The 12,429-nt window shown below is 40.7% G+C and overlaps 1 protein-coding gene across 4 annotated transcripts in view; it reads left to right on the top strand.

The window, feature by feature from the left end:
- The window catches only part of PLCB1 (phospholipase C beta 1), a 400,307-nt gene that overhangs the window by 322,335 nt on the left and 65,543 nt on the right, over window positions 1-12,429 (top strand). For all 4 annotated transcript variants that reach the window (XM_057423415.1, XM_057423418.1, XM_057423417.1 and 1 more), the window contains 5 exons: window positions 734-838; window positions 1,559-1,668; window positions 6,596-6,728; window positions 7,726-7,779; window positions 9,277-9,496. In XM_057423415.1, the coding sequence (XP_057279398.1) occupies window positions 734-838; window positions 1,559-1,668; window positions 6,596-6,728; window positions 7,726-7,779; window positions 9,277-9,496 (622 nt within the window). The remainder of the gene's footprint in view (window positions 1-733; window positions 839-1,558; window positions 1,669-6,595; window positions 6,729-7,725; window positions 7,780-9,276; window positions 9,497-12,429) is intronic.

Here is a 12,429-nt window from a genome sequence, read left to right as displayed (position 1 = left end):
CTTTATCTTGCTCAGCTGCCTGTCTACAGTCACAAAAGTGTTAGGGAACAAGACAGAGCAGGGGATGATGGTAGGTGGCTGGGAGAAAGGGGTTGAGACTGTTCCATCTGTGGTGCCTTGACATGAACTTAGCTAATCTGCTCTGTAATGCATGCCCTCACTCTTACAAGACAGCCAGCTTTCAAAACAGCCTGAAAATACTTTGGGTTTTAGATATATTTCTAAGATTGGTCACATAAGAGGATTCATACGCACATACTTTGTAGATATAGTGCCACATTGTCTGGTTTTTAAAAGGGATGCTGTGTTGTGGATGGGTTATTACATCTCAGTTTTACTTGGCTGTTCAGATTCCTGAGTACTACAAGGGTCACTTCTGAAAATTAAAGAAGAACTAAAAAAAACCCCAAAACAGTCAAAGGTAATAAAGTAGAATGCATCAAAACTATCATTTTTAGTATTATCATTGTATAAATTACAATTTTTAGCATTATTCACAGATGTAAAAATGAAGGAAATATATGATTTTAAGCTGCAGTGTCTTGTGCCTTTCTAACAGTCCCTTGTCTTATACTTACCCCTGGAACCCTTCAGGTAAATCTTTCCTACCAGGAGTGCCTGGGGTTGCTTGCTCAGCTGGAGCCACACTATAAATAACAAATGATAACACAGTTACATTAGAAATGCCTGTGGAAGAGTTTATGCTCTGAACTGGTTGTTTCTTATTTTGCAGGCTATCACTACATCTGTTTGAGGAACGAGAGGAACCAACCTTTGACACTGCCAGCTCTCTTTGTGTACATAGAGGTCAAGGACTACGTACCTGATACTTATGCAGGTAAATCTGTGACATTTTTGTACTGAAAAAGGTTAATTGAAATGCAAAATGCATGTGGTGGAGATGACTTGCCCCAATGAGATAACAGACCCGCGTACAAACCTCTGCATCCGATGGATCATTATGTCTCATCACTCATACAAGAGGGCCTGATTCACAGCGACCTGCCTGAGGTTTAAGATTAGGCCAGCTCTTATTTTCAGCAGGCCTTATATGACTCTAAAGGAGGAAATACCCCAGACATTTGCCATTGAAACACAAATGAAACTTGGCTTACATGACGCAGTAGTATGTAATTGTTTCCTACGCAAAGTGCCATGCTCAATGTCCACCGTTGTGTTATGGAATTGTCTCCAGACAAGGGTAGATTTACAGACCACACTGTATTCTGTATAGCTAGTTTGATTTTTAAGAAATCCAGTGTTCCTCAGTGCATCACGTGAAGCAGGATCCTGGCGGGCTGATGCTGTAAGCTTTGAAAATCCATCAGAAAACATTGTGCAGAAAATGCACATCCTTGAGACCCAAGCTCAAAGTCAAAGACTGTTCCTGTTAGAGAATTTGTGCGTGATGGTGCACTCCCCTCCGCTGTTTCTAGGACCTAGGAGTAGCTATCAGCAGCAGATCTGTATGAAAAACACTGTTGCTTTCTTAAAACCTGAGGAGCACAAGAACCATGACATAAGGGCTTTGAAACTGAAGTGTTTGCATTATTTCTAGATGTGATCGAGGCCTTATCCAATCCAATCAGATATGTGAACTTGATGGAGCAGAGAGCTAAGCAATTGGCTGCACTGACTCTGGAAGATGAAGAAGAAGTAAAGAAAGAGGTAAGGGAGGTTTCAGAGTCTCTGCAAAATAAGTTACAGTATTTAAAAGCATCTACTTTGCTTAGAAAGGCAAATACTGAAAGTCCTTGGGAATTGAATGTGTTGATTACTTGAACACCTGTAAACATCTCAGATAAAATACACCCAGAATGACACTCAGCTGTATTTACAGTGAGAAGCATTGCACTGTGTGTGTGGTTTCACTGCAAACAGCATGTTGTATATGGAACAAGTTACTGTTCAGAGGTAAAGAGATACCAAAAGCTGAATGAAAAACCAGGTTATGTATATGCTGGTTATGTAGCATGTTATGTGCTATGTAGTATATGTAGTATATGAAGTCTTGAGAAGTCATTGTCTGTTGTTTCCCAGTGTGATGCTGAAGTTCCCCTTATAAAAAAGAGAATTCTGTGTTAGTAACTTGTCCTGAAAATATCACACATTTTCCACAATTCCAGGCTCTTTTCCTGGAGATGTTATTCTGTTGAGAAATGTTCATGTACCTCAGACTATAATGTCTCTATACATTCCACATGAGCAAACATGTCCTAAAGAGACCCAGTATAAGCACACAGTAATTTAGTTGGGAAGGGGTCTCCGGAGGTCAACTGATCCAACCCTTGATAGATCTTATGAAGAAAGATGAGGAGGGAGGAGATCACACAGGAGATCATCACATTTGCAGTAGTTAGGTGTGTGGTTTGGGTGTATGGGATTACCTGTGGGCTAACCTGTAAGCCCTATCTTTCTGTCTAATTGGTGTGGTGCATACAAAAGCATAGATGTTATTTTGAGCATAACTGAGAGTCCTGGCACTTCAGCTTTGGTTTCTGTTAAACTCCGTGCATTCAAACATTCAGTCTCTCAGTTGCAGACTGTCACTGGGACACCTTTTAGCAGTGTTTGAAAATATCAACCTTGTCTTACACAGATCTCTTGTGTCAGATGTTAGGCACATCCTGTGACTCAAAAGGCGCTCGGTACAGGTCTCTAGTAAAGATGGAGAAATGCATTATAATCCTGGATGGCCCTCAGCTCTGGTACCTGTCTTCTTCAATTCTCAGATGCGCAGAACATCATTGAACTAGATTTTGTAACCAAGAATACATTCCCAAAGCAGACCAGATGAGTGAAAGTCATTACAATTCAGTGGCCAACAATTTACTCTTTGTGCAGTGTCACAAGTTCGGCTGAATGAGGACACCGTGAAATGCTCAATAGCATCTTAGACATTTATCTAGGACGCTCTACACATGAGATTCTATTTTAATAGCAAAGTCTTTTTTTTTACCATGATCCTTTAAATACCTTGGAGGTCATTTTTACTTTTGAAATAGTACAGATTTTCCTGGTCTGTGCAGGCTTATTTGTTAGTTAGAAAAACCCTGGCACAGAGTATGTTCTAAAGCAAATGGGAAGAAGGAAAGATGAATTGTAGCGCTCAGGTAGTGCTGCCATCTGTTGTGAATGCTCATAGGATAAAGTAGCTTGTTTTGGAGTAGCAGAAAAATACCTTTTAGGAGAAAACTGCCATGACTGTAGTGATGTTAAAAATGTATAAATGTTCAGTTAGGTGCCATAGCAAGAGACAGGTACAAAACTGCTGCTTTAAGTGCAATCTGAACACCATTGTTGCCTTCTGTTTCTAAACGTCCCTCCTGAGTAATGAATCATATTAGGAGATGACAACATTTTCTTCATCACTCAGCCAGGCTGACTGCTTTGATCACTTACATGGGCCCAGGAGAATCACATCGGTTAATAATTGCAAGTAGTTCACTGGCAACATAGCTAAATAAACCCAAGTGTGTTTGCCAGGAATGTACACACAAGTGCACCTGGATTTGATTTTCCCACGTACAGCTTCACATTTACACTCTGTAAATGTCTGTGGGCTAAGCTGTGCTGTGTCCTAGCATAGATTCCACCTCCCCACACCTCCTTCACTCCCCTCACACACATTTACTTGTCTGAGCTGGGTTCTTGCAGCTCGTCACAGGAAAACTGAGGGGTTTTCTTTGCTACTTAGAAGTTCAAACTGCATCTTTGTCAGAAGCTCCGCAGGCTTCTTGCAAGCCAGTAGTCAAATCAGATCCCTGATAGTGAATTGTTTTGAACACATGAATTAGCCTTTCTTTAGGATTCAAGTTAAATTGCCTGTTAATGATCAGTGTAATAACATAAATAAAGAATGGTGAAGACCTGACAAAATTTACAGCAACTTTTCTGTGTGTTTCATACGTTCCTGCCATAATATGAATTCCTACCCTTAGCTTCCTGGTCAGCCTGGCCTTAGAAAAGGTATTTTTTCAGAATGAAGGCATTGTAATACCTCTAAGCGTGGGGTTTCCATCTTTAACTGTAAGTATCTGAATACATAGTAAACCTTTACGAGCATACAGGTAGTGAGGGTTCCCTTCTCTTCCCCTGGCTGGTGTCCTTTACAGAGAGGAGAAATAAGCCATAGCAATTTGCAGGATGTTCCTTGGTGTGACTTAACCCCAGCCTGAAGTAAGTTGATGTAACTAACTTGCACATTTTCACCCCAGCAGCCACAGCAGCAGAAGTGTGTAGGGGCTTGGTCAAAACTAGCCAGAGTGGGATGCATTTTGGCTGTTTTGCTGGTGTGATGTCCCTGGGGCTGTATGTTAATACCCACTGCAGAGGCAGGGAGTCAGGAGGCCTTGCTGGCTCAATAATGTGTCTGACATGGAAGCAGCAGAGCGTCTGACCTGTTGTTCCTATCCATAAAACAGTGTTGAAGTAGCAACTATTGTTTTGCGTGCTTGGATATAAATCAAATGAAGCCAGTTGGCTCCTTTGTTAAATCAGATGATTTTGATAGGGAAAGTAAACTGAAACATCTCTAGGAGAGCAGCTGCATCCGGCATAGCTGATACCACTCTTTAAACTGAAAATTCAGGCATAATTTTGCAAATCATAGCGATCACACCAAGTTGCAGTAATGGAAATCCAGTTCATTTGATGCTTTCTCTAGGGAGGTCATGCTTACACTTGCATTAGATTTCCCAACCCCAGTACATCACAGCTCCTTTCCTCTGTGTATATAAAAATAGACCATATAGATACGTACCTGTATGGGTACATATCTTTCTACGTAGTAAGTATACTGTCTTGCAAAAGACATGGTAACGTGGAATATAAACCAATTTCAGTGAATATTGAAACTATAAATTACAAGGCTGGATTACATCATGTTTTAAAAACAGCCAAAAATATTCTCCACCAAGGAACAATCGTGTTTACTTTGGTATTCTCTGTGATGAATTACGAGAAGAGAAAGTGCTTTTTAATGAGATTAGATTGCTTGATGTAGTGAAAATTACTCTCTATTCACTTCCTGATCCTGTCTCACATTTCTGCTTTAGCTTCTGAAAACAGATGGTTTGTGTCCAACCCTGACAGGGTATTAATAGTTCCTCAACAAGCTGCAGTGAAGCATAGTCCCCCCAAAGGAAGATAATACCCACTTTCACATGCAGGGACTTTTGGGGCACAGACTTGCCAGAAGTTAGGAATTCTAGCTTCATTTGTATTAAATGCTGATGATCTGTATAGCAAACATTGTTTTTATTAAACTAATGAGTTGCATCTTGTGAGGAGTATGTTTTAAGGAGAATTGAGGGGATGACCATGTATTTTGCCACAGCTACATCATTCTGTCCTGAATGTTGGCTAGATCATGTTTTTCCTTATTTTACGGCAGTCATTCCTGCTTGAGATAAATGATGTTGTTGGCATTGGTTTTCAATTGCATCATGTTTCTGACTACAGTATCTCTCTCCTATAATTTTAGTAGAAATAGGCTACTGAGACAGAAATAGTTCTGCAATATGTAGTATGTTGTCAGGGCCAAGACGAAGGCAGCAGCAGCAGGAGCAGCACAAAACACTTAGATCAAAATGTATTTTGCCTCTGATGATGCAGTGCAGGCTGATGCTTTGCAAGTGTGGAGTAATCAAGGGGAAAAAACCAACAATTGCGGTATCCTGCCTCTGCGTGTAATGTGATTGCCATCAAAGAATGCAACGGAGCAGCTGAAGGAACAAATCCAAAACCACCCTGAGACACCATGGCAACTGGCCCCTTGCAGGGACAGCAGGAAGCAGGGCTTGGCCATTACAGCAGGAAGCAGGGCTTGGCCATTTCAAAATAAGAATGGCTTTGAATGACCTTCTTCTTGCTGAGTGCTGGGTGCTTGCTTAAAAGCAAGGGAAATAAGGTGTTTAATGCGTAGTACAACGCACGCTGTAAGCCTGAGCCTTTAGGAAACTGGAGCGAAAGAAAAGCTTGTGGAAAATGCTTAAATATTTGGATACCACAGATGTATTTATGCAGCAGGATGGAGGTACTGTTTACATATTATCCTTGCAGTGTAATTACAAGAATGTAAGATCTTGGGAATCAGAAGCATGTCTCTGTTCTGTAAGAATGGTGAATAACAACAGTGCTGCGTGTAGCTATGGAATGTGAAAGTAATTTTGTGTACGCGTTTTGTTCACAGCAGGGATTTGAGTAGCATTTTCAAGCCTGCTTCTGTGTTATTTCTAGAAAGGTTTTATGGCAGAAAACAATGCTTTTCAGTAAAAGACAGATTTCACATCTGGTGCAGCTAATATGGACTGTGCTGAGAGACATCCCCCATGAGTTATAGCCTCTTATAAGAAAAATACACTTTCAGAACAATACATACTCTATTTCTTCTTGAAATTTACCCTGCAAAATGAACCACCTGGATTACCAGAGCTCTTAAGGATATCGTTTTGGTTGGTTTGCTGTTAGAATGATTTGTATATAACATTTAGAGAATATTACATATGTAAAAAAGAGGCTAAACTAGACCTACAGATAAATAATAGAGGTCTGTTAGTTAGGAAGAATAACGGAAATCATTCTGTATTTCCAGATTGACCATGGAGATGCACCATCGGAAGCTAACAGTGAACCTAGGCCAACACCAGCAGAAAATGGAGTCAATTGCACTGCCTCTCTTACACCGAAACCAGCAACTCAGGTTGTCCATAGCCAACCAGCACCAGGTAAGAAAAGAAAGGAAAACCAAAAAGGTCCCATCTTTCCAAAATAAAGCTGGATAATAATTCTTCATGTGCTTGGCATTTAAAGAACAAAGTTGGGGCATTGCATTTTGTTGGTTTGGTTTCATAAAATAGGTGTAAATTTTCCTCCTATTATTGTATGCTGTTAGGGCCAGTCTTCTTCAAATACACAAGTATCTTCTACTTAAGAGTTGCTTTTCTGGCACAACTGAAGTTCATTAAAAGCAATAAAACTTGGGGTTTGTTTTTCTGTTTGTTGCAAGTGCAGGAATGTCTTTAAATCATTTTGAAAATATGCATGATTTATGCCTATAGTTACCTCTAATTCCACACACAAAATAGTCTTAGATACTTCTATATTTTGATAGGTATTGAAACATCTTCTATAACGAATGCTTGCTGAACCACTGTTTCAATTTTATGACTGCAGTCTTCACAGGCTTGATCTAACTGACTTCCAAGCAGCTGGATTTGTCTTGTGCACAGAAATTTTGCACTGACAGCATAACATAGGGCAGTTGTACTAAACAACAGCCTAATACCACTTAAATGACTCATATGAGTGAGCTCAATACCATCCTTCTCAGAAGGAAAACAGCAAAGCTCAGGTGGGTGTTGGAAGGTTCCCTTTTTGTGTGGGTTCACAGAACCATAGAATGGTTTGGGTTGGAAAGGACCTTAAGATCATTCAGTTCCAACCCCTTGCCATGGGCAGGGACACCTCACACTAAACCATGCCACCCAAGGCTCTGTTAAACCTGGCCTTGAACACGACCAGGGATGGAGCATTCACAGCTTCCCTGGGTTCACAGGATCAGTGTTGCTGTTGCTACCCTTCTGGGTTTTCTCAAATGACTAACAAATGCCCACGTCAGTGTGCATCCTGTGTCACCTACCATGTTTTAATATGCAGGCCAAGCAGCACGATAACGGCTGTTGTCTTAAAACAATTAGAATTAGTCATCTGTTTTACCTCTAGGTTCGGTGAAAGCACCTGCAAAGACAGAAGATCTTATTCAGAGTGTCCTCACAGGTAATAAATATACACTTTACACTGCATGAATGCTGCACTTCTTTGTCAAATACACTTTTTATGAAATAGCCCATCTGGCTTAGACACTTCTATGAGCAATTGGGACTGCAGTAACTCATAGAAAATGAGCAAACCATGTTTTCCTCCTCAGCTCTGAAGGTATTAAATGCTTGAGCATGTCTCATAGGATCAGTATTGGGTGCCAACAGGGAATTTTTTTTAAGTATCCCAGTATTGTAGTTTCACAGGCACAACGTTACCATCTAATGCAGACAAAAGACCAGCACCATTATAAGAAGCTAAATTTGCTCTGAATATTGTGAATAGTAGTGAAACCATTTTATCTTCATTGCCCTTGCAGTGTTCCCATTGCTCCTACAAAACTGAAAATGAACATTACATTAAGCAAAGTGGGCTGTCAGTTAAATAGTGCCCTGCTGTTCAACTGGGAGTTCTGTCCTCCAGCTTGATGTTAGATTGCAAACCTCCTAGCTCAATTTATTTTATAGCCAGTCTCCTATGTTAGAATAAATCTTATGTAGGCCTATATTTAGGAGTAGAAAACAGATAAGACCCGTGAAATCCTGTGTGTTGAGAGCCTCTTATTCAGTCTCCTTCATGTGCGGTACAAAGAGGCTGGCCTTGATTGTGTTAGTACCTGCTGGCCTCATACAGTCAGTCTGTTTTCTGGGAAGGACTCTTCAGGCTGTTTTTTCTGTGACCCCAGATCATGCAAGTCATCTTTTTGGGCTTTGGTTTTGGGGTTTTTTTTGAATTGCTGTTTCAGGGTGAGCCCGTACAGGTCAGATGAGCAGACACTGAGCTCGAGCTGTGATCTAGGTTCACAGAGCAGGGCATCCTTCATAGCTGTGGTTGGATGACAGCACTAGACTGCTACCAACTTAGCTACCAATCCTTCGCTGGACTGGTAGTTAGATGGCCATGACTCCTCTGATGAAGGATCTCCATGAAGAAGAAAAGTCTCTCCCAAGATGCCAGGATGATACCAGGACAGATGCCTCCAGGCAGTAGAGCAGGCAGCTGAAGTGCTCTTTATGAAGGGGGTTTAGGCATCAGCATGTTAATATCGCCCATCCAGAGTGAAGGGAAACTTGAAGTGTTGGTACAGTGGGTATAAGAAAGATCTGTACTCAGATCTGTGTAAGGTCATGTTTTTATATGTTGAGCTGATGGGAATCTTTTGCATCTGAAAGGGCTTGAGGAAAGAAAATACATGGGTTTTATTTTGCTGCACATCTTGGTGTTCTGAATTTTCATCTCACTTCTTACTCTTCTATCACTTAGAATTGTCACAGTATTATTAGTCTGGTTAGCTTACTTCCAGGTAAGTCTACTCAGTTTAAGCTAGCACATTTCACTTACCTGCAGTAAAGCAGCATGCTTTGTTTCATCCCTGCTAATGGCAGTTCCTGGGTTCTTTGACTGAAATCATCCATTATTAGAAAAATGAAGTGGCTTTTGTTATTATCATTGTAGAAGTGGAAGCACAGACCATCGAGGAGCTAAAACAACAGAAGTCTTTTGTTAAGCTTCAGAAGAAGCACTACAAGGAAATGAAGGACCTTGTGAAGCGGCATCACAAGAAAACCACCGACCTTATCAAAGAGCACACTGCAAAGTACAATGAAATCCAAAATGACTACCTGCGACGGAGATCCGTTCTAGAAAAGACAGCAAAAAGAGACAGTAAGAAAAAGTATGTTGGACATAGCATTCCTGTTTCGGTAGAGCAGATCTTCACTCAAGTCTTCTTTTATAGTAGACAATTAATATGGAGGTGACATTAAAGTAGAGGAAAAAATCAAAAGCAGCAAGATTCCCAAGTAAAATGAAGTCAGAGCCTTTGATATGGAAATCCTCAGGAACAGTGGTCTCCATGACGTGCTGCTCTCCTGCTGGAAGCCACATAAGTTGTTCACCATGTTACATACCTCTTTCCCTGTAAATGAGGGCATCCAATATTTATTTGGGACTTGCCCTAGACCACTGGTGTGGGTGGGTAACTCAGCTGTGCTGCCAACAGCAGTCACTGGTTAGGTAGTGAGCTTAATCACAGCCTATCAGAGGAGGCATTCACTGCATACCAAACAGTTGAGAAACCAGACTGCAGCACAAAAGAACTCAGACCCATCTGGATAAAGGGTTTTCCTTTCCTACTTGGGTCAACTGCAGCACGTTTCATCAGAGCACGTCATCTACTCCCATGCTGACCTCCTTTAGGAGGGGTTCCATGGAAACTTCTGCTCCACACTTAATAATATACCTTTATAATATAGCTCCCTTTTCAAGCAAGGAGAAGGTTTTACAGCCATCACACATGGTCATCCTGCCCATATTAAGCAATTTGTTTACTCTAGGCCACCACAGTGTGTTTGCTGGTGGTGGAAGAGACCCAAGTGTCAAACTAGGAACAAAACTAAGTCCTCTTTTATACTATTTATGGGTGAAACAGACACTCTGAATCTGGAGATGGAAGAGCATTGTCTCCAAGTTAGAGCCCTTGAAATAACTCACACTAGAGTAGAAGGCATCAGATACATAATTAGGTGAAAGAAACACTTGAAAGTTATTAACATTTACCTACTGTTTAAATTATGATTGATCAGACCACTTGGGGATCTCTTAATGATTGCTTGGCTTTGCCTCTGCATGCACGTTCCTTCTGTGCTATGTCTATCTCGAAGTCTTGCATTTCCCTATCTCTCTGTGTGGGCTGATATGATTTTCATATCACTTGTTGAGGTAATAATAAGGAAGGAGAGTTGTATTTATCATTATCAGTCTGAAATGCAAAGACTGTTATGACTTGATAATCTTTCCACAGTTATTGTCTTGTTCATGTGGCAAGGCTCTATATCTTAATAAAGAGCAATTCTTGTGTATATGGCAAACGTATACATGCGTGTGTGTCAGACATTGCAGTGTCTGAAACTGTTGGAACTGAACTTTTATTTCTCCCATTAGTGCAGCATTCTCATTTTAACATAACTTATTTTTTACAGCAATTAGATAAGCACAAAGTTCCTTTAACTTTTACACAAAATTTATATGGCTGCAGTTCTTAAATATGAGGACATTGAATGAGCATTAACTAAAATGACCTGATACTTTATGGTAGGAGATCATCAGAGATAAAAGCTGCAAGCATGCTCTGGCTGCCAACTTTGTTAATTGTATACCTCTAAATGTTAGTGACTGGGATTCAGGCCATAACTTGTCCCTAGGAAGGAGCTTATTCATTTATGCTTGCTTAATGACAGAATGTCATTGAGTTTAATAAGAGCTTAACACTCATAATATACCTATGTTCAGCTGGCCTTAACTGTTGCCAGTTTTCAGGCTTTTGGGTTCTACACTTGAGTTCAACAAACTCCCTTAATGGCTGGATGGCAACTGCACACAGCGATATTTTATCCATCATCAGTGTGTGTGACAGTGGCAGACAAAGCAATGTCATGTTTCTTTCTTTTCTCCTATTCAAATGGGAGCAGAAAATCGAACTGAATAAATAAAACAACTCATCTTTGAGGAAAAAGCTGGGGCGGGAGGGGGGGTAACAGAAATCTGACAATAAATCAGTATCACGCTGTAAAAACCTGCAGTCTATTCCACGGAGCTGTCACAGTGATTTCAGAGATGTGAAGTTTTATGTGCAGATACAGAGAAATCTGCAAGTTGGAAAATCTGAGGTTGAATTTTAAAAAGGCAAGGACTATATTTGTAGGGATTTTCAAACTTGCAAACACATACTGGCTCAATCAGCAGGCTTCTGATAGAATACTGCATCCCAAGGAAAATTGCCATGTTTATCATTTTCAGTTATTTCTGGAACTATTTGCTTTAACTGCAAAGAGTAAAACACTACTTCATCAGGAGCCCCTCTATCAGATTGCTGCAAAAAAGTAGTCTGTGGTCAGATGCAATCCGTTGTTTCATGCCCTTGCCTAAAACTGGGTCCACATTCAGTAAAGCCATTGAGGTATTTTGTTTATACACGTGCACAAGGGTTTTGCTGGTGATGTTCTGCAGTTTCTTTAATGATTGTGTCCCTTAAAAGGCAGTTTTGCTATTTTAGCCAGCATTTAGAAGTAGGCCTTATTTCTTCTTCTCAAAGATACAAGAGAAATGTATATTGTAATGGCATATATGCTGACATTAATATTCATCAATGCTGCCTATAGTTAAATTGTCCTCACCTATCCCACTGACACCACTTAACCTCTTAGTGGAATATTCAGATACAACCAAAACGGAAGAAATAAGAAGAGGCTACCTTGGGGTTTGTTTCCTCAGATGGATGAAAGCAGCCTCGCATTATTTCAGTTGAAGTAACTGGAATTGACAGCAGCAGCAAACTTGAACCCAGGAGACAGGCAGCGGTGTGGCGAGTTCTCTGCATTGTGAGCTGTGCATATATCTGAGGAGCAACCTCATTTTGCTCACTGTTCAAGGTTTTGCTGTTTTAGCTGTCTCGGGCACTGTTCTGAGGTTTCCCAGGCAACTGCTTTAACACCTGAGCACAGCAGTAAACACAGCAGCGGAGCAGGGACACAGCCTGTGAAGGGGTTTTTGGCCATATTTGTCTTGGTTTTGGTTTAGTGCTGGCCTGAGAATGAGGCTGCTTTTGCT

The sequence above is a fragment of the Pezoporus wallicus genome, unplaced genomic scaffold, assembly GCF_028554395.1.
Source record: "Pezoporus wallicus isolate ANWC-B61680 ecotype Strahan unplaced genomic scaffold, APGP_CSIRO_Pwel_v1 contig_4191, whole genome shotgun sequence".
In the NCBI taxonomy this organism is placed as follows: domain Eukaryota; kingdom Metazoa; phylum Chordata; class Aves; order Psittaciformes; family Psittacidae; genus Pezoporus; species Pezoporus wallicus.
This window is presented reverse-complemented; position numbering and strand designations above follow the sequence as displayed.